This window comes from Mytilus trossulus, chromosome 14, assembly GCF_036588685.1.
Source record: "Mytilus trossulus isolate FHL-02 chromosome 14, PNRI_Mtr1.1.1.hap1, whole genome shotgun sequence".
In the NCBI taxonomy this organism is placed as follows: Eukaryota; Metazoa; Mollusca; class Bivalvia; order Mytilida; family Mytilidae; genus Mytilus; species Mytilus trossulus.
The window spans coordinates 55,650,955-55,675,143 of NC_086386.1; the positions used below are offsets into that span (position 1 = coordinate 55,650,955).

General features: G+C 31.6%; 1 protein-coding gene across 1 annotated transcript; it reads left to right on the forward strand.

Moving 5' to 3' along the window:
* LOC134697896 (uncharacterized) lies at nt 1–22,565 on the forward strand. Its single transcript, XM_063560183.1, has 7 exons — nt 1–64; nt 6,909–7,062; nt 13,731–13,950; nt 14,740–14,846; nt 19,097–19,228; nt 20,996–21,061; nt 21,982–22,565. Exons 2-7 carry the CDS (start codon nt 6,987–6,989, stop codon nt 22,563–22,565), a joined length of 1,185 nt encoding a protein of 394 aa, XP_063416253.1. The 5' UTR covers nt 1–64; nt 6,909–6,986.
* The last annotated feature ends 1,624 nt before the right edge of the window (nt 22,566–24,189 follow it).

A 24,189-nucleotide genomic window follows, 5' to 3' on the forward strand; every position in this document is an offset into this window, starting at 1 on the left:
GCGAGTTCAAATCTAACACACCGTGAACGATTGATGCCAGTCAGTCAGTCAAATACACTTTAATGTAAGTAAATACAATATTTATCAGATATTTTCGTTTATGTATAAGACGTTGCCAAGGTCAGGTAAATAATTCTAATGACTCGAAATTAATTTTTGAATTGCTACGTTAATATCATGATGGCAATTAGAAAAAAAATCGTCATTATTAATAATAACAAAATAAGGGACAACAATTTAGCCTAGTGATGTTTATTATTACTATTAAAAGTCTTTGTCTAGTACAGTAAATTATTTGAAATTGGTAAATTTCTTAGAATCCAATAACGCTAATGAGATAAAGGCATGCTTTTATGAAAAATCAATCTAAAAAAACATAAACAAACCGTATAAATGCATCGTGGTGAATCAAGGAGAGATAATCCTTTTTTATAGAATTTTAAATAATAATCTGCTGCCTTTGAATCGAAGAACTACCCCTTCAGACATGTTTTTTAAATTAAAAAAAAATCCTTAAGCAACCAAAGGGTCGACTGCGGTGTAGACATGGACATTATGATAACCTGACTGACAGTTAATCAAAGGTTAATGAGGAGCACCAACTTGAAGGTGGTCGTGTGGGATGTATAAATACGCTGCCACGTCTAGTAAGTATAGCGAATTGAAATCAGATGCCTCATTGGCAGATCGAGAGGGTGTTCGGGATTTGCAATCCCCCCCCCCATTTTTTAATGGATGGATCCACGCATGTGCCTGGTGCATGCAGTGCCCAAAGCACTCTGCACCTTCAAGAATTATTTTATAGTACCGCATACGTGAGTGGTCTATTACAACACAACAATATGTTCTCATCTGACATACATGATTCATCAGTCACAGGGATTGTCTAACTTTCCAACCCATATTCCGGTCGGCCAATGGTGCAGAATTTATTTTGAAATTGCATGAAATATTTGTCACTAGACATTTGGAAACAATAATCAACACTGGTCCTTTACAGAGTAAAATCATTCTTTCCCGATGTTTTTAAAAATGTAGAAAATCCGATGTTCTGACAAATCTATGAAAACAGATCAACTATTGCTTATTTCTGTTAAACATTCAATAATAATTAGATGTAAGTAACTCCTGAACGTAAAGGTATACTTAAGTTCTATGTTATTTGCTGTCACAGTCTGCACTAGATTGTATGTCTTTCATATGTAAGTCCCAGTTTCATATTAAATTAAATACAGTATTTCTATTTTATGTTCAGTATTATTATTGTTTATTGTTTTACCAATACATGTTTAACTTGCAGAGTATATTAATAACTTATATGGGGTATTACACGAACATCATTTAAATGTAGAGAATTTTGGAAAAAAAAAATCATAAAATTTCACAGCAACGAAAAAAAAAGAATGCTTGCTATTTCAGTTACTAAGTAAACATGCATTTTTACAGTTACCGACATTATTCCAATTTTGTATCATACTTGATTTATTCACCGATCGACAACCTCAGCGATATATGCTATGTACGATTTTGTTCCAGTTTTAGGTACTACAATTTGTAGCATAGGCCAATAAATACCGATTTGGAAAAAAAATCGAATTCGTTTGAATTTTAAGACATTTAGTTTGCCTTATTTTCTGTCTGCAACAATGTGAAATCATTAACTGCAGTCAGTTATGTCCCATTCAGTGAAATCAGATGCCTCATTGGATAAACATTATTTACTCCCTTCATATTTATGTAATAGTTTCCGCTGTACATTATGCACTCACCCATCCATTTGTAGGTGTCGGCAATTCGAAAATTAAAAATTATTTTGAATACTAGTAGATTATACGCACTTTTTTATTTTATTTGTATATATACTTCCACGAGGGGCTTCAATAATGGTACATACAAATATTCTAGACCCCAGTTAAATGAGAAAAAAAATTGCTGTGCAAGCAGAGGACAAAGCAAATATTCCTAATCCAGATTTCCCACATACCTTATAGTATTAAATTTTGAACCAAAAAAATTGATTAATAGCGATGTAAAACTTGATAAAATTGTAAGCGCTTAGCGCAATTTTTTTTCTCTTACTTTAATAGAATAACCAATAAGTAAAAGAACACAGGTACGTCAAATCAGAATTGGGCGTATAAAGAGAGTGCCACGCTGCCAGCTGCATTATGATTTTTTTTCCTTTTTTAGCTATACACCAATGTTGCTCTCGAAAAACCAGTACATTTTAAAACGCTGAATTTTAAGTAAAGCATTCAGGGACCTATAGAACGCGGAAAACTTAATACATTTGTATTTGAAAATGAAGCAAATATAAGATCCGAAACAACTGAAGAGGTGTTTCGCCAAATTGAAGTTAATCTGATGTACAGCGGTTGTCGTCTGTTGATGTAGTTCATACGTGTTTCTCGTTTCTCTTTTTGATATAGATAAGACCGTTGGTTTTTCCGTTTGAATGGTTTTACACTTAGTCTAGTAATTTTTGGGGCCTTTTATACATGTAGCTTGCTTTTCGGTGTGTGCCAAGGCTCCGTGTTGAAGGCCTTATCTTAACCTATAATTGTTTACTTATATATATATTGTTACTTAGCTGTCGAGTTTTCTCATTGGCTATCATACAACATCTTCCTATATCTTTGAAACATATCAAAATCCATCTATAAGGGCTACTTTGCCCGAACGAGATGAATCCTAAGTTTCTTTGAAATTTGTATGCAAAGAACCTATTTTGAATTATCGATTTGTGGTTGCCAGTGACAAATATTTCATGAATGATAGCATTAAATACAACAGGGAGGGATTGTGATAATTATTCATATGATGAAGATATTATAATATTTCAATTAGATTAGATGAGGTCTGGAGCTGGAATATGTCAGTTACTGCTAGCGTTATATATAGCAGTCCTTTGTTAATTCATTATCATTGTCATTATGATTAGTTTCTTTTGTTTCCTATTCTGACATATGACCTGGATTTCTTTTAAAGTGCGTTTTACTGTGCGTATTGCTATGTGTTAGTTCATTCTACATTGGCTAGATGTATAGGGGGAGGGTTGTGATCTCACGTAACATGTTTAAGCTTTTTGCTTTTGTGCACCTGCGCCTGTCCCGATTCAGGAGCCTCTGGCCTTGTTGATGCCGGTTTAAATAGGTTTTTATAAATTGTTTAATGGATGCACAATCTTTAAATTTCAGTACTGTTATCCCATGTGATGTTTGATATGTAAAATTAAAATAAAACGACTTCCTTTTTTTAAATTTTATTTTGTAATTAAAAATAATTTGATATATTTTGTGCTATTTATTCCCAACTTAGGATGATTATAATCAGAGCCGTGTTTTAATGTTCCCCTCTTTTCGCCACTTTTCTATTTTTCATATTTTAATCAAAAAGTTAAAATATCGAACTTTCAAAAAGTAAAGTAATCAAAATTGAACGTCCAGTTTAGTATTTAAAAAGTTTTATCAAATTTCTTAACTATCAAATTTAAAAACGATATTTAGAATTTTAATATTTTGATTATTTGGTTAAAATTTCAAAACTTTTACATAATTTGGAATTTGCATATTTTAAAACTTTGATCGAAAATCCAAAAATCTAAAATTTAAAAACTTTTTAAAACTTTGAATTGATAAGTGTTACACGGACCTACAGGGGAGGTAATGACGTTTTAATCTGACATTATTTGCACGTGCAGTTTACACTGTAGATCACTAGATGTGTATAAAAGGTATAACAGGGATGAGTTCAATATCGTAGCAGCTACGTAGTGCTACGTAGATTTTGACTATTGAACGTGCAGCTTTAGACTAGTTTCTACATAGATATTGATAGCAGCTACTTAGTCGCTATGTAGCTGCTACGATATTGAAATCAACCCTGGAAAGACGTCGTATAATACTTCAATCGACCGATTCACTTTTTGAACAAAATGCGTAAAAAGATAAATATTTTGCTTTGTCGGCTGATACGGCCTGGACATTGCTGCAACTACCTACATTTTGACAATAGACATATCAGCTCAAGGAAGACCCAAGTCCTTACAAAGCGGCACATGCTGCCTGGTATGTCTCCCCCTTAAGGCGTGACCATATTAAGTCGGAATACTGGTAACAGAAACTTGTTTAAAAACGAAACATAGCGTGACTAATTACCAGGTACTTGTTAGCCAAATAACGCACTGGCAGCCTTGTAATGCGTCGCCAGTTTAGCCTTCAGGTTCCATTAGGTCCGACTAGTTTTATCTAGTAAAAGAGAATAGTACATTGTCAAAACTGATGACATTACATGCACGGAGATTTTTGTCACGAAGAAGGTCTCTGTCTTTAGTTTGAACTACAATTTCGAACTCCAAATCTACCGAATTTTTCAACATTCGCCGCTCAACTATATGATGAATTGAAAAGAGGCATAAACCATGCGTATTTACCAAGATAACGTTGAACAAATACACATCCCGTAAATAAGTTTTGAAAGCATCTTCTATAACATGAGATGAAAGTAAAATGAATCGAAAATCAAAATAGCAATTCATTTCTCCTATAAGTTATATTGTATAATAATGTATTACATATACATTCAAAGATAAGCCACACTTTCAAAGATTGAATGTTCACCCGAATACCAAAAAAAAAGGGAGGGTCATCAGTCGAATACAATTAACACTTCCAGTTCTATTTAATTCTTTCTAGTTATACATTTGAGAATGCTAATTTTGCTTTATCGCACGCAACTTTTTATTTTCAGAGCCTCGTATCAGTCGCTTGTTCACGAAGGCGCACATGTAATACCTACTCAGAGTAAATACGTTTGGGAATAATAAGTAAAGAAATGTGCATATAATGAGATTCAATTATAACAATGAAACTGCTTGTAGTATTCATAACTATGCACTTTTTTGTAATAGTTTATTTTCATTTGAGTAAACAACGTCTAACAAGATATTAGTAAAACATTCGGTCTTTAGGTTTGAGTTATGCCTCTTTGGTCGTCGAACACGATGGTTTACAACAATACAACTAAGAACTGACGCTAAATAGAACACAGTAACATTTAAATTATTGTTGCCTTTACACTCCCCAGTTTATGTATACAAAACTTAAAACAGGTAAGGATACGGTAAATGTACACAACTATTTCTGCATAATAATATATTTGCGGTCGACTTTGGAAAACTAACGAATTACGTTAACCAAACGCACACAATTCGTTTTTATAACTGTTTCAATCCAAAGACTCATCGTTTCTGGTATTGCAGTTACAATTTTGTTTCTCTCCGTGAAATGTATTTGAATCATTATTCTCTTACAATTAACAAATATGCACCATGTTCTGAATAAATATCTTTTAAAACGAAAAAATGTCTTTTCAAAGTTAATGTGTAGATGAGATTGTTAAAAAAATGAACAGAATTATGTTTATTTTGTCAAATAATCAAGTAAAATAAATAGCCTTGTTTTCTTCATAAGTTTTATTTTTTAGTTAACACAATTTATATATAATAAAATGCACATGCATTTTACAAAACAAAATGATTCAACGGCTTAAACAAAACTACTGTAATTTCAGCGATTATTGTGTATATATATATACATGTATATAAGAAGATGTGGTGTGAGTGCCAATGAGACAACACTCCATCCAAATAACAATTTAAAAAAAGTAAACCATTATAGGTCAATGTACGGCCTTCAACACGGAGCCTTGGCTCACACCGAACAACAAGCTATAAAGGGCCCCAAAATTACTAGTGTAAAACCATTCAAACGGGAAAACCAACGGTCTAATCTATATAAAAAAACACGTATAAATTACATAAACAAACGACAACTACTGTACATCAGATTTATTTATTATTGTATTTATTATTGCGATTTTGTATTTTTGGACTAAAATGCAATTTCAACTTTTGCAATATTGAGAAAAATCTTTTTAGTATCAAAATACAAATTTTGCATGTGCATGTGTTAAATGAATCGTAAGATGTAATTATTTTGATACATATACATGCATTAAGATGAATAACAATGTAGCATGCATTTAATAAATGAACTTTCATGCAGATATATTATGTAGGTCTTGTGGACACATTTTATTGAATGTTTTCATATTGACTGGTGAAAGTTTTGTTTTTTTTAAAGGAAGTGGCATTAGGAAGTGGCATTAGTATTAAATATTCATATAATTTTGTAAGTAAAACAAAATGATGTTATGTTGCCTGTTGTCTCTAAATATGTTTTTTTCAATTAAGTTTTTGCTAGAAATACATGCGGATTTCCGACATTTAGCAATGAAAAGATTACGACATGAATGAACTTACAACGTATCGAATTTAAACATCCGTATTTTATTATTTCATTTTTCACCATTAAGGTGCGTTTGGGCTCTTAAAAGTCGATATGACATTAATTTATATGTAAGACTAAAAAAAATCAGAGTATTTATGTTCACTAAATTATAAACCATGCATCAGCTACATGTAGTTCAAAGTTAAAAAAATAATTGATTCGATGAATTATCCGTCACATCCAATCATTTTCTTACTTTTCCTAAATATATTTCACTGAAACGATAATTTGAGTTCATATAGTGAAACAAATTTTATGGACACGATAATTCTTTTCACCTGACACATTTATCATATTTCATTGTAAAATAGAATTGAATTTCTGACTAAATGTGTTGATGTATATATTTACCCTGTTATGGATCAGTGTCCACATCAATTTTTTTGTTTATTTTTTAAATAGTTGATGTTTAACGGAAAGTTAATGTACGCTATACAGAGCACACTATACAACTGTGCATGCACATTCATATCCTCATGTAGTTTAGGAATATTGGCATTATTTTCACGAAAGTAAAAACTATAGATAAATACATTTTGTAACACGACCTCTTTTCAGATGGCTTTATTGTTGCAATGATACGTTTAACCATCTCATGTGAAGGATTTTAACTACAGTGAAAGATGAAAGTTCAACATGAACGTATTTAACGAATATAACAGCATCTGTGTGACAACGGTTTTACTCATATCAAGTTTTTCTACATTCGCAGGTATGTATAATTTTAGTCTCTTCTGCAATACAAATCTCAAAATGCAAGACATAGGGATTACCGTCTGTCGAAAACGACGGCGTTTGCGGCGGCAACTGCGTATACTATCTGTATCAGCATTATATTTCAGAAGAAGAAGACCTGGGTCCTTCATACATTTTAATCAATTCCCTTATGTTGCGAGGTTTCCGTCTGTGATATGATCCATGTCCTAGAGAATGTAAAAGGTTTCCGGTTTAGTCTATTTCATGATATACTATAGACTACACAGTAGAACTGATGTATGGAATGATTGTAAGGAATTTATGTCTGTCTGGCAGGGATCATCTGACCTTGAGCTCAGTCAATAGGTAAACTTTATGTAATGTATGGTAGTCCTGAACATGTATGAAAGATTTGCCACTGGACGTCAGCAATCAATCTACGTAATGTTTGGAATGATTGCATGGAATAGATACCTGTTATAGTTCAAATGACCTCGACATCATTTTTATAGTTCAGTTATCAATGTTTGGTATGTTTCGTATGTACTAAACGCAACAGGGTCTCTATATTTGGTGTGTGGTATGCTAGTTAGATGAACTTGTTTGTCTGACCAAAATACATGGCCCATAAGATTGTTTATGTTTAGTTTATATGCTAACTGTACTTGTCATTCAAATCATTCCATTATGATTAGTAAAGCAGGCGAATATTTTTAGCATGTTTTGTTTTATGTAAACAAGGTGATCAGCTCTATATACGATTACAAATGTATAACCAATTGGTCCGATAGTTTATACAACGCATTATTATAAAACGTTGTAGTTTAAGAGCTCTTCACTTATCTATTCTGTATAATTATTAACATATCTCCTTGTTTGTTTTCTCTATTTAGTCCTTAATTTTCTAGTATTAATACTAAGCATCTCGGTATTATTTTTGCCTTTACACTGTACGTAATGGTCAATTTTCCCCTACATCGTGTTGTCATCCATTTTTTCTCTGTTCATACTAATGTAATACCATATATAGTTCCATATTACATGTAGATGTGGATAAATTGTTTTCAAAGGTACTAGGCTTTTAATTCAATACGCCAATGACGCTCAGAGCAAAATTTTTATAAAGCCAAACAAATACAAAATTGAAGAGCATATCGGACCTAAATTTGCCAAAAGTTGTGCCAAATACAGCCTAGGTTATCTTTGCCTGGGACAAGATATCAAGGTATCATGATGTATACAGAATTGTATCAATTATACAAAGGACGTTATCATACAGTCCTCTATCTGGTTTGTCGATAAGTAAATCGTGATTCTTTTATGTAATTTTACTTTATACAAGAGTTACTACAATATATTTTATTATCCAAAAATTATGCAAATTGAATATTAACAATAATAAATAGTACGCATGTTTTTAAAGTTACTATTTGGAAAGCTTTTCCATGACGGACTTGCGACCAGACACCGATTTACGATCACGTATATTCAGAAATTGCATTACCATAAGTTAATGAGAAGATAACATTGACAAATACAAAATAGAAATAGAATATCGTAAAAACAAATTCTAACATTTTCACATCATCCGTCTTATGACTAAAAGCGTAAAAAAGAATACGTATATATTACGTCGGAGATATTATCTTTTAAATTTCTGCAGCAGCCATACTTGTAAATTTATTGTATAATAATTGCGGAACGCACCCGCTTGGTTAAACATGATATTTCGAATAATAGAGTCAACGTTTAGTGTAGACATGTACCCATTCACCCAGGATGGACATATCGCTATTTTTAAAATTTAACGCATACGGTGGATGGTAAATGAAGATACAATCATTGTTTAAATGTATATGGTTACAATAGGGGTTCAGTGACATTTAAAGTATGCATTCCACTAAAAGTAACCTGATTCATAAATGACATAATCTGACTGTTTGTATCACATAGTACTTGCTGCTTATTTTGTAACATAATACATTATAGTATATGCACTACTGTTGAAGTATTTTTACTGCTTCTTCAATTCGGTGATTGTGTATACGCCCAAATAGTGAACCTTTTTAAGTATAAATTTAAGATGTTGGTTGCTACAATGTATACTTCTATGTTTTTTTCAATCAAAAATTAGTCGGTTATTTTTTTTCGGATGTAATGATTTCAAATTTTATCATGTCGTTGGCAGTTCGAAATAACATAATCAAATTTCATGTTCATTTTCAGACAATTTCTTAATTTTAATTCAAAATATTCTTTAATATTCCTTAGAAAATAATTATTGCTCATTATATTTCATTGATACATATACATGACCTGGCTGTGTACTTATACATCCCGTTATTGTGCTATTGTACTATGGTAAATGTATGTATTCTTGTCTTTAAGTTTTTCTTATATGCTTGGTCTATATAATATTTTGTGCTTCTTTGTTAAATGTTTGTTCGTATTTATAGTGATGAAGATTATAATACAATGTTGACTGCTTTAACTCTTTTTTCCACCTTTTATGTCTGTTTTTTATTACACATAGTTGGCAATATAATGGAATTTGATACGACTGTTATACACGTGAGAGGTTCAGCTAGATTCAAAACCAGGATTAATCCAATATGTTCTACATAAGAAAATACACGTACCAAGTCAGGAATTTGACAGTTGCTAACCATATGTTTGATGTGTTTGAGGTTTTAATTTTGCAATTTGATTGGAAACCTTTTTTTTTATTTTCCTCGGATGTCAGTATTTTTGTGATAAGATATCATGACAAATTTTATAGTATTTCATCAATTCTTTAAATTGTTTTCGATCCGGGTTCTATCTTATTTTACCAAATTGATTGCGTGTACAATGTTGTTGTTTTATTAAAAATATCCGTCCTAATTTTATTTCCACATCTTTAAATGAATTGTATGGAATAAAAGTTCATATTTAGGTATTTTGAATAAAACAATAACAAATTACATATACATCAATAGTTATAAATACTAAATAAGAAACAACACACACTAAAAATCTGGAGTGAAATCAGGTGCTCCAGAAGGGTAAGTATTTCTGAGTGATGACTTTAATTAATTAATTCATAGCCCTGTCTTTGCAACTTTGAAAGCAGTATTTCTCGTTCAACAAAATCAACGTACTTTGAGCTAGCTCTAGAATAACGCATCAATCGAGACACATATACTCCATATACTGGTGCCGCTGTCATGTTGCTACACAGAAATGAAAAGTTGACTTTAGGCAAATAAAAGTCATCGCGTTTGTCATGAATTTTGGCATTTAACCTACCATCAGTAGTCATTTCGATAAAATGGTCTAAATATGAAGCAGATTTATCTGTGTCGGTAGTATCTTTAATTTCAAGTTCAGTTCATTTGTATATATTAGATATAAGTGATCACTTAATCTATTATTATTAAGAGACAGTACACCATCAATATACCGAAAGGTGAAATTAAAAGACTGGGCTAATCTCTTTTATCCTTTCTGTACAAGCCATTGGGTAAATTCTGCTTCATAGGAATACAAAAACAAATCTGCAAGTAGAGGAGCGTAATTGGTACCCATTGGGATTCCTATAGTCTGTTTGTAGACCAAACATCCAAATTAAAAAAAATATGTTAGCAATTAAAAAGTCCAGCATGGCAGTGATATCTTCTTCCATGTATTTTTTGCCTGACTCTGTATGATGTTTCACAAAGTAAGCTGAATTCCTGCCCAACAATAGATATTTAAAACGGCTAGTGCTCTTTTTGTAAAAGAAACCTAAACTGACATACTTGTAGCCCAGAGGAAAGGGGGAGCGGGTTCTGATAGTTCGTACAAACAAAGGAGCACTCTTTAAGTCAATGTTCTGTTTGAATTTGAATTTCGACATTTAAAGTTGAGTTTTAGAGTCCAAATACCCCACCCCCTTTTGGAAATTCCTGGCTACGGACCTGTATGAACAATGAAGTGAGTATTGGAATATTGGACAGAATAAGTACAAGCGTACAATGGATGCAGATTTAATCCTACAGTAAACTGGGTTTATGCTTCTAGAATATATTGATAAATAACTAATTTCCTGTGACAAACATCACCAAATTTATGTTGGTCAGATCCTGTCTTAGCAGGCTAAATAATTTAAGGTAGTTTTTAGGAACTACCAATGATATATAAAATACAACCATTGTTATGTTGTTTTGCTCAAAGGTTATTGCACTGATGTTTCTAAAACATGTCCAAAGGTGATTTTGCATATTGCACAAACGTGCGATATATTTTCTTACAGTACTCTTTATTGTAAACCAAAGCTTAAAATCCTTTATTATTATTTCTTTTGTACTTATGGCGTCACTCATTTGAAGCATATTCCGACGACTTTCTTTGGAATAAAAGTGCATTGTCTTATACAATCAAAAAGTATGTCTAGATTTCTCCCTACATTGAAGACCTGTTGGTGACCTTCTGCTGTTGTTTTTTTTCTATGGTCGGGTTGTTGTCTCTTTGACATATTCCCCATTTCCATTCACAAATTTATATTTAGGCATTTCAATAAATATATATTGTATAGTTTTAAAGAATCCTGTTGTACTATAGCGTGTAGGATCTAGGTTGCATTACTGTTAATGGTATACAGTTACAAAACATGCGTAATATATTACGTACAATAACATTAAAATATGTCATTAATGAATTAGGTTACTAAACTTTTGCATGGCATACTCCAAAGTATTGAACTCTCTGTTTGATCCTACACACAGACATGTAGATCATGTTGTGTCTACAATCACCACCTACAGTATGCGTGCAATAAGAAAAATTAATAATGTGTTAATCCTCGGATACTTGATTCATATATTTACTAAACGAATACTCCTTTATTCAAAATGTAACTGACGCGTGTGATATATCTTCTACCTGTTTTGTTCTGATGCTAGTAACTAAAACGATCATGCATGTATTACAATGTTTAAGTTTTCTCTTTTCTTTTATATTTTAGTTCTAATGGCATATTTGATTTTTTTTGATTTTGTATGTCATGTCGATTTAGTGCGTCATTTTTTTTTTATTTCCAGTCAAATATTGTTGAATAATGCATGTCACCTTTAAGAATTATTTTTCGTTTCAATACGTCGTTCGACTTTTATGTTATTTATTTTACCGGTATTTCAATTGAGCCAAACTCAAATTAAAAGGTGTTTTCGAATCTGTCGATTCGACATTTATTTCACCATGATGAGTATAAAACACTATCTTGTCTTTCACGAAACAAACTGCTTTGTCAATGTATGTTTGTTCGCAGTGCTAATAATTCCATAGCTTATTCTGTTGTTTTTTTTTTAATTTATAAATGTATTACATAGTTTGATATCAGATAGATTTAGTTGAAAAAGGTGAAGAACCAAGACGTAAAAAAACAGGTAATTTGATGACGATTCATATTACACAATGACTGGTTCATTTTTATTAAAAAGATGAACATTTAGATTTTAAATGAAACCATCAGCATATATAATTTGTAATTCATATGAATATACTTTCTATTTTATTATAACCAGATTGTCAGCGGGTAAATGGGAATGGTTGTGTTATCGTGAAAACTGTGATTAATTTGGTCAGAGTAAAAAAAATATTAAATATTTGATAAAAAAATCAAAATGTATTAATCTTAGCATCTACAAAATAAAAAAAGCAATATTTGACTAATGTAATATTAAATTTTAAGGCAAATGCTAAAGTCCTTAACGGCAAAAAAGCTTCCAAGCCAGTGGAAAACATATGACATAATCATAATATGGTACATGTTGCGAAGAAAATGATATGGTTTATAGATTTATAGCTAGCAATTTGTTTAAATTTCCGCTATATTGACAAGATTGGTTTAGCAACCCAAACAAACATTATCGTGAAGAAATATTTTGGATCTTGCAATCAAAAATGTGTTAACATTTTGGATCCTCAATAGTCTTCAATGCAACTTCAATTTTATAATTTCAGTTTGACTATAAAATGACAAGATAATGATCATTGTATACGTTACTAATGAAGGATAATACATTAATTCATGATTTTAATTAGATTTTGGTAATTTTGTACCATTGTATACTTGTTATTTTTTTTTCATAATTATATGATCATACGCCCCGTAAGATTTTTCATTGTTTATCATTCAGACACATATATATATAGACTATATGCATTGAACCATTTGATTTGAATTCGAGTTCTCTCCTCTTAAATGACGCCACTGGTATGTATACATTTAGCAAAATGAAAATGCTTGGAAAATGATTAAAATTAAAAAAAAAACCATTGAAATACTTGACAAAAATTAACCCTTCCGGCATTAACAAATTTTATAAAAAAAAAAAAAAGGTTACATCTGTTGTAAAGAAAAGACAGATGAAATACATAGAAAATATGACAGTATCGCCGATTTAAATCTCATTGAAAATGTAAGTGAGAAAATCAACACAGAAATATCCCATATTGATGTATATTTGAGAACGTCTACTGTTGATCATGTTTATGATGTCATCATTGCATGGTTTATTCTTTAAAAAAAAATAATGACAAAACCGAATGTAGTCCATGTTTTGCTATTGGTGATGCCAGTACAATTCTAATAATTTTTTTTTTTTGTGAAAGATGTCCCTGAATTAATCATACTTTTTTATTCCACATTTTGTTTATGCATAGGTGGAGTATGTACCCTTCCAACAGAACTACACAATTCAGTCTGGAATTATCAGTATACAGACCTTTCAAACAACGCACAAACAACAACACTCACTTTTGGAAGAACAACACTTCCAAAGCCGTCAAACATTGAATTAAATGCTTTAGGTACAACTTTGAACGCTTGGACCTGTATCTCTAACTTAACACTGTCTAGTGCTGTTTCAGTTGCAGTTTTCAAGTGAGTATCATATATTAAGGCAAGACAATGCGGGCTAGACTACTAAAACAATAACTATATACACTTGCCTTAATACTCCTGTATATTTTTTTTTGTCAGATCAATATACATTTTTAAGTTAATAAGTTCTACATAAACAGCACCAACCTGGTGGTGAATTGCAGGAGACTCGTCATCTGATTTTGACATTGAAATTGTTAGTTAAAATGTTTTGATTGTCTAAGGTCAAAATCTTCATCTCTATCCTCTAGATGCGTTTTCGATATTTTTTTATAGGATTGTCAGTTAAACTCTATATACCTGTACATATACAAAGATCACAAGACTCAGACGTGTTACATTATGCAAATGTAGAACCTATTGATGCATCTATCAAAACTCCTTTTGAAACACTTTTTATTTTAAACTCTGATGGTTGACATTACATACCCCCCAAAAATACCCAGTATCAATTCTGTGAGACATAGTGCTCAACTGTTGACATGTGTAATATGATATTTGAACATTTCCAGGAAACCTGAGATCAGTCAAAATGTCTGAAATGGTCAATCTTGTGACGTGTTTAAAAGTTTTCATTGTTATTGTTTATAGGATATATTTGCCACGATACGAACTCTGAACTTTTATTTTAATGTAGACTATTCCAATCCTTTCAACTCACAAATATTCTTAACAGTTGCTTTAAGAAAACGCACAAAAATGCTAAAAACAGTACTTGAAAGAAGTTACTACTAGTAAAATCTAGTAAATATTTTATCAAGATTTAAATAACATTATTTCTATATGCAGGAGTGATAAAAGCTACACAGATGCTAACCGAAACACAAAATGGGTATACATATGCATGAAACTAACCAAAGTGGCAGATGATTTCTTCTATTTCTATCTATTATCAGGTATGTGAAATATTACTGCTACAAACATGAAGTATCTATTCGATAAAATGTTATTCTTGTCATACAAATGCAATTTTTTTTCTAAAGATTAAACCAGGATAGTTTAATCCACTGTTTTCTAAATAAGAAAATACTCGTACCAAGTAAGGAATTGTGCTTCATAATTAGGACTTTTACATCTTAATAGTAGTTCTCTGTAACCACCAACCAAGTTGCGGCACGCATAGTCTCAGATTTTCTTGAAACTTGGTCTGTTGGTAGCTATCGATAAACGAACAAGAAAAATGTTGACAAACATTTTTTTCATGCCCACGTTGCCATGGTTACGAGTCCCCTTGGATTTTGCCTCAAAATCGCATATTTTGAGGATAAAAAATGACCCATTTTAAGCAGTTATTATGCATACATTTCAAGTTTTTTGAATATTTTAGCTATAATTAAAAAAAGTCGGTTAAAAGATAGAAATTATTTCTGACAAAAAAGGAAGAAGGGGCAGCACTGGTCCAAATAGTGGAATTTTCCCTGAATTCAAAAAGGCAAATTATAGGCATTTTGCATGACATAATTTTACACTTTTGCATCCACAACCAATTATACTAAAGTGATAAATGTAAATTATGGCTGTTGCCCAGAAATAATTTATCATTAAAGGTTTGGGAAATAGGTTGCTAGGGTGGTTGCTATGGGAACTTAAAAGTGTCATATTTGGTATTTTGAAGAAAAATTTTGACATTGTTATTTGAATAGTTTAAAAACAGTGGCAAATACAAAATACAAATCATTTAGGACATGTTGTGCATTGAATGACCTGAAAGTTGACCTCAAGGTCACAGGTTTTTTATGACCTTGACTTTGACCTTCGGTCTTTTTTTATTTAATTTTGTTAAAAATTTTATCAAATAAACCCAAAATGTATTTAGAAAAAGTGTTGAGACCAAATTTTGCTACATTTTGTTTGAAAGCAAAATGCCAGAGGTCAAGGTCATGTTAAAACTTCTTAGCAACGACCCTTACTTGATATAAAAGTACCTAGCAACCATGCATAGTTGGGTTCAGATTGATACGAATTATGTTATACATCCTAATTAAAAGTTGAGGGGTCAATATTTTCAACATAAACTTTACCAGACATTCTTATATAATCAGAAAATGCATAGCAACCATCTTTGTATTGGTGCCAAACTGAAGTTTTAATTCATTCTTCTTTTTAGACTCTCAAATTTCTATAAAGAACAGGTATTGTATTTCTTAGGTAATTCACATGCATGAGTTTACTCGTGTTAATTTCAATTAATCGCAACTTTGTGTCCTTTTCTTGCTTGAATTACAAATGCTGTTTTTTCCAAAGTTTTTCATCAATTTTACGAAAAAGTACCAGTTGAATTATCATATCATTTACAAAAAGTTTAACGAAATGAATGTGATAGTGTCTGATCTGAAGATAAATAAAATTGCCCCAAAACATGCTGAAAACATTTTTTTTTACATTTAGATGCACATAGATATAAACAATGTCTTTAAATAACATTTGGTTGTCTTCTGGAGAGTTGTCTCATCAGACGACATCTTTTAAATTTGTGTTTATACAGTCATTGGACATAAGTGAGTTCCCAGTAGAAAAAAGTCCTATTATTTCAACTAAAATCAATATTTTTCGAAAAGTTATTACGAAGTAACCGTATGTGCGTATGTATTGAAAAATATTGATTTCAGTTGAAATGATGGGACTTTTTTTGAGTGAGAACTCACTTTTGTCCCATGACTGTATGTGTAATCAGTCTCATGAAATTAAAGGAGTAGGTCCGGTAAGGACCGATTTTGGCCTCAAATTCCGGGTTCATCTGACGAAAGATGTTGACCACTTTTTAAACACTCAAATGTCTATTTTATTTGAATCAATTAACGTATGTGAAAGATTTTAACTAATTTTGTCATTAAAAATGGTCCGATTCAAGCTCAAATATGAAAAATCTACCAAATATGCTGAAAAATGTCACTTTTAAGATGGTTTTTGTCAAAAATGAAAGTGGCCGCATCCGTGTTCATCCTCAACCTTTATATATGTTATGTATAATCATCAAATACAACTTACATTTAAATATTTTGGATGAACACGAATGCGGCCACTTTCGTTTTACACGGAAACCGTCTAAAATTTAACCAAAATGCTAGAATTGTGAAGATTTCAGTAATTTAGCATGACTTAATGGTGCTAGTACTCGATATATGTACATCGTATTGTCAAAAACAGCCCATATTTATGTAGCAGAAGCATTCTACTGTCCAATAAATAACTAAAAGTATACATTTTAACAATTTTGTAAAACTGCCATATTTTGGGGCCAAAAAGGGGTCTTACCGGACCTACTCCTTTGCTATATGATCTACTTTTCCGGATTAGACATGTGTTTCTAATATTATTTTTTTCTAATTTTGGTCCAAATGAAATCAAAAATAAACTGTTGCTGTTCAGTTTTTCTAAATAATTAATTGGTTGCTATGCATTTTTTCAATATAAAGCGATGGTTGCTAGGCATTTTCCTAATATAAATATGTGGTTGCTAGGCAGTTTTACACTTTAAATGAATGATTGCTTACAACTTATGTGATGACACCTTCTAGACCTTTGAAGTTAGGTCTATGTAATAATTTATATAGTCCTGAATGAAATCATGTATGGTTGCTAGGTACATTTTTTTTTATCAAATAAGGGTGGTTGCTAAGCACTTTTGAGATGACCTTGACTCGTTATTTTTCATATGTTGATAAGAAGTGGCTTAAAACTTCCTGATAATTTTCTCCATGTTTTGTAGCCTCTTTCTATTATTTTCCCTTTCAAAATTCAATTAATATACACAAGGTCAAAGGTCAAGGTCATCAATGACCTTTGACCTTTGGCAAAATTCATGGTAATTTAATTGCCAATATTTTGCACATAATAATCATTCAATAATAACTACTTTTTGTGGATTATTTTAATAAAATGGCTACATTTTAGAGGTAAAAAGGCAAAAATGACACATTTTTGTTTCCATAGCAACCATCTTAGAACCTAATTTCCCAAACATTTTGTTATAATTTTTTTTATGAGAAACATCGATACTTTTCATTCATAACCACAGGTTAAATGGAGGTGGATGCAAAAATGTCTATTTTGTTCATACAAAATGTGTAAAATTTGTCTCCAGAACTATATTGAAAAATGACCTCTGCCTTCTGCGGTTGTGACTTTATTCAGCCAAAATTTTTTTATATATGACATTACTATTTTGTTTGTTAAGTTTCATGTTTCTAAAAAATATTTACAAATATCATTAAATAAAACCAAGTTTTGATTACGAATGACTGCAAAGTACTTGTTTTTTCGATGCTTAATTCCTCAAAATTTGCGTGAAATCTAATTCACTTGGTTGCCATGGCAACCATGACCTAGCAACATTTGGGTGGACATTTTTTAAACTTTTTTACATGATCACATGTTTTGGCTAAGTTTTATGAAAATCGGTGACTATGCGTGCCGGACCCCCTATATGAAATGGTTGGTGGTTTTAGAGAATTGCTCTTAACATGCCTAATGTTGTTTTTTTTTTTTTTTTTTTTTTTTTTTTAAAGTTTCCAACTTTTTTTCAATTCTTTGAATTTTATTCAACCAATTACCAAACGTTAAGTTTGTCTCTCAATAATTCAAAAACGGTTCATTTATCGCAATCGTAAGATTCTTAAATTGAATAGATGGCTTGTTCAACGTTTGTGTTTTTTTAATATGATATCTTAAAAACTACCAGACGAAATCTCCTAGTAAAATTTCTTGTTGTTTATATTTTCTTAATCGATTTGTTTTTCGAAGAAAACAACTGCTTGATGCGAGTGCAATTAAAGTAAACAAACACATAACTTGTTATATCTTTTATATTATTTGTTAATTACAATGTATATGTGTATTGGTTTATGTATTTTAATTTCAAACAGACCATAAAAAAACAACGAAAGGTATATTAACGAAAAGAGAAAAAAAAAGAAAGAACAAAATATTTGATCAAGCAATATTTACCCCCAGTATTGGACTGGGTTCGGGTTGCTTAGTCTTTAGTTTTCTATATTGTTTCCTTTATATTGTGATTTGTCTGTTTTTTTTTCATTTTAGCCATGGTTTTGTCAGTTTATTTTTGCTCCTGTTTTAAAGAACTGTCACACAACTTCTGACAGTTATCAATAATTCATATAATTATTTATCAATTAATCATTTGCAGATAAAGATAGTAACGTTTATCCTGAGGAGAGAGTATATCAATCGGGCAGTATTTCAGACAATACTGTTCCAGTGTGTAGCACATTCTGTCAGTACACAACTCAACCAAGGATTCGTACACTTAAAAAATCAGGTATATTATATATGTAATATAAAAATTTGTATCGATGTTGTTTATGTCTCTGTTTTTTTTTCTTCTTATTTATTAATTCTTGCAAAAGCATTTTTTTTAAATTTTAATTTTGCGATTTCGAACATTTATACACATATGGATACAAATAAACTGATTATTACCAATCGAAATAAATTGATTACACTTTAAACTACACATGTACATAGTATACTCAAAGTGTGTTATAGATAAACAGTATTTAATGAGTTTCTCCCCTGAATTTTCTTGATGCATTAAAACTTTAGGATTTGGCTATTGTCATACACCAAACCCCAAATGTTAAGATCAGTGGTTGAATTTTTATTGCCTTTGTTGATTTTAACTAATCACATTTTTGTTGGTGTATGATTGTGAACGTACAATGTAGTAACAAGTAGTCGTTAGTTTTGAAGCGGACTTTTCATCATAGTTTTAATCACGGGGGGTCTCAACATGGGATTTTGGGTACAGGTGTGCTGCTGGGATTTTAAAAACACCCCCCCATTCATATATTGAATAATTGTGAAATCCCTACCTATACATATATTTCACAGCGAAATCATAACCCATTCATATATTTATCACCCATTGATATATCACAATCGGTCAATTACTACCTATTGATATATTTCCTCGGTAAAATTGCACCCCATTGATATATTTGACGGATCAAAAAAGGGACCCATTCCAGCGGCACATATGTATATACCTTTATATAGGAAGAGACCCCCCCGTGGTTTTAATGCCCTGTGATGATTTGTCAATTCAATTCTCATCATTTGATCGAGCATTGTCGGAACCGAACACAGTATTAATGCTGCATTGAAAAATCTATAAGTAGTTATTTTAACATGATTAATTATTATTGTATGTATACAACACATATTGTAATATGAAATTGAAAATGTATACTTTCGTTTGAATGCAGGAAAGGGGACATTTTGTGTTTTGATAATATTGTAGTTTGTTTTTTCTCTCCGATGTTCGGTTTGCATATTCAAAATAAAAGTTTTCAGTACAGTAACCTTCATTTTTGTTTAAAACTTAACGTTATTTGGAACGGATTTCACAACAAAGCTTACCATGAAATGTTAAGATAGGGGAGTTTTTGATAAATAGTGTTGTCATCTATTTAAAACACATTTCAGTAGAATCATTTGCGGCATTTCATTTTTTGTTGTTGGGTAATAGAATTGGTACAATATATGACTAACATGTAAAAAAAATCCTAACTATGTAGACTATCAGTCCCCGAGGGTATCATCAGCTCAGTAGTCAGTGCTTCGGTACTGACATGATTTAACAAACTTTACTGAAATTGTCTGTTTATAAATTTTGAAATTATTATGAAACTAAGGTTTCAACTCCCTCAGGCAAAGTTGGCTTTAGACGAATTTGGCTATTTATCTTTGGTATTTTTGACATATAGCTCTTCAACGATTTTCGGTACTTATACATTTTCGGATTTCAAATGTTTGGCTTTGAGCGTTCCTGATGGAGGTAAATCCAGAAAAGTGCTTCGGACGCAATAAATTAGAAAACGTGTTGTTTTCAATTTTTTTTCAGAACACTAAACATTTTTTTGCTAAATGTAAGAAGTTGAGAAAAAAATATCAATACTAATCTGTTTATATAAAAAATGGTTTAAAAGGAAATCTTACCTTCATACATACACTTATTTAATCTTATCAAATTCATTTATGATTTGTTTTTGGTTAAAGTCGAACTATATATGTTAATATTTTTCAGGTAGCAGTGCAAATTTACCTTTAAACACGTCCTTGTGTGAACCCTGTGATAGTGCTTGTGAGAAAGGTTTGTAATAATTTCAACCATTTCTTGCAAAACATACTTCCTAGATGTATAAAGTATGTAGGGAAAATATAAATTTTCAGTGTCTCTGTGTAGTGTTTTTGTTACGGTTCGTTTTTTGTTATTGCTATCAATGTGTTTGGTTAGTACACGGTGAGTAAATATATCGCTTTGCATATTTTTAGCGTTAAAGTAAATTTTACAGAATCTAAAGGTTCTAAAGAGGTTTTTTTCTAATGAGCAGTAGTAGGATCGAAGACATCTTGAAAAGTCAACACTCGCTTCAATAACTAAGGCACACAAATTACGCAGACTTATTTCTTACTATGAAGACATTTTAAGTAGGTGATCCTTTATTCATTTAACTTTGTAGTCCCGTGATAGTCCATTTAAAAAAAAAAATTAATGTATAAGTAAAAAAATAAAGTAATTTTGGAAAGAATCAAACTGATACATAACACCAATACATCGCATATCCCTTTAATGACATGGTTTCTTCCAATTTCGTCCAACATTTGGTTCTGTGTGGTTTGATAGAATACTTTAATCAGCCTTGATGCCATCTGGTCATAGGCTGTCTTTTTTCGTAAAAAATATATTTGTGATTGTTCTGTTTAACATGATTCTGTCATTGATAATATTTTCTTACTTTTTAAGGGAATTTAACTACTATCGATTTTGACAAAATATTTGAGTACTTTACGATTTAATTCTTTTGTGATTGGTACTGTGATTGAATTAGTAACGTTTAACATTAGTATGCTAGAACTCTCCTTATATCTTCATTATTATTTTTAGAAATGGTTTGTTCCTTTATATTTTTGAAGGGGTTTGTCGTTTAGTACCTCAGAATACAGCATACTGACTCAATCAACACCAACCTGTATTCATCTTTGACACCATGATCATAACTTTTTTTGCAGCAACTACAGAAATGACACCAACTGAGACAACACAGGAAATCACGTCTACTGAAATGGACACTACGACAGACATGACATCATCAGAGACAAATCAGAAAACAACGCAACCATCCAAGTCTACTGAAATTGACACTACGACAGACATGACATCATCAGAGACGAATCAGAAAACAACGCAACCATCCACGTCTAGTGAAGTGGACACTACAATGGACATGACATCAACAGAGACAAATCAGAAAACAACGCAACCACCCACGTTTACTGAAATGGACACGACGACAGACATGACAACATCAGAGACAAATCAGATAACCATACAACCATCCACGTCTACTGAAATTGATACTACGACGGACATGACATTAAAAGAGACAAATCAGATAACAACGCAACACTCCACGTCTACTGAAATGGACACTTCCACAGGAATAAAATCAACAGAAACAGAACAGAAAACAACGGAAATCATAACAACATATACGAAAACCACTACCGATATAAAAGACGACACACCAATACCAACCAAACCTAAAGGTTCGTGTATATTTCTCTTCAAACCAAATACAATATCCGTAAATTAGGATTGCTTCATGCTACATTTGTGATAAATGTATTAACCTACAATGCGCTGCTGTTGCTACAACAACAAAAAAGTAAAAGAGCTTTGACAGGGCCAATAGAGCTTATCTAATTACTTGATGTCCGTCGTTCGTCGTCATTATTCGTCGTCGTCTATTTCCATCTACAAACATCTTCTCCTCTGAAACAATTTGGCCGATTTTACCACACTTGACAACACGCATCATAAAAATAACTAATAAACTTATAATAGATAAATACTTAAATCAGCAAAACCGACCAACAAAGCAAGTTCCAATAATTCTTTATCAGAATGGATCCCCTAAAATTACGAAAAAAGTAAAATCACAAATTTACTGAACTCCAAGGAAAATTCAATTGGAAAGTCCCTGATCAAATGACAAAATCAAATGACAAAAAACATCAAACGAATGGACATAAACTGTCATATTCCTGACTTGGTACATGCGTTTTTGTTATCCTCTTTTTTTATGGAAAAAACTAAAAGACAGTACGAAGAAAACAAACTAGACGAACAACAGTACAAGATCAACTAACAAGAGATCTGTGTCATGCATTCGTTTTATGTCTGCAATGTTTGACAGTTGTCTTCGCTGAATAAGCATATAGACCAAGGTGGCCGACACATGCTCTTTAGAAGTTGCACTTTTAAATATAGCTGTCTTTGAAACCACGCCATTTTGGAGAGTTATATGAAATTCTTGGACAATTTGATGTGTTAACGTACTGGTTCCATATATGATCTCTAAGTTTAATATTAGTTTAAAACATATTTGCGGTGAAAATTGAATTCTGAAGTAGACACATGTTGTAGGTAGGGGTAGACTACATAATTTATGTATATGTTTAAACTCTTAACAAGTTCGGGTATATAAAGATTCAAAATATGCCGCACAGCCCTATAATTTCACCTTTTAATATAAAAGTAGTGCATATCAACTTTCCATTCTAGTTGTACTTTGTACTTGTTTGGCTTATATGGACCAAATGCGCGTCTGGTGTACTAAAGTATAATCCTGGTACTTGATAACTACTTGCAGACAAAGTAACTCCTAGATCCTTCCTGAATATTATTTGTGAGGTGATTTAGTCGTGTCGATTACCCAAAGTAAGTCGGCATACAATGTACCTCTGGCCGTTGTTCGTCTTGTTTTATTTTAATTTTAGTTTTTTGTGTACAATTTGGAAATTAGTATGGCGTTCATTATCACTGAAATAGTATATATTTGTTAAGGGCCAGCTAAAGGACGCCTCCGGGTGCAGAAATTTCTCGCTTCGTTGAAGACCTGTTGGTGACCTTCTGCTGTTGTTTTTTTTTTTCTTTGATCGGGTTGTTGTCTCTTTGACACATTCCCCATTTCCATTCTCAATTTTACCTAAATGTGACTTTTGGTGACCACAACATTAACAAAATACAAGCTTAATATAAAATGTATACCTCAATGATACTACCAAATTATTGTCTTTAATAATAGGTATTTAATATTCCATATAGCGTTGAAAACAGCAGAATAATTTAGGACATTTGAGGACCCAGTGGCAAAGAAAGAACTGTCACCTCTGGCTAATAAACCGATAAATAAATAACCTGTAAATGCTATGATT

Excerpts from the sequence above, each read along its gene's own strand:
- LOC134697896 (XM_063560183.1), top strand. The coding sequence starts at position 6,987 with ATGAACGTATTTAACGAATATAACAGCATCTGTGTGACAACGGTTTTA. Across the intron at positions 13,951-14,739 it reads GTTTCAGTTGCAGTTTTCAA|GAGTGATAAAAGCTACACAG; the intron begins GTGAGTATCATA and ends TTCTATATGCAG. Across the intron at positions 19,229-20,995 it reads TCGTACACTTAAAAAATCAG|GTAGCAGTGCAAATTTACCT; the intron begins GTATATTATATA and ends AATATTTTTCAG.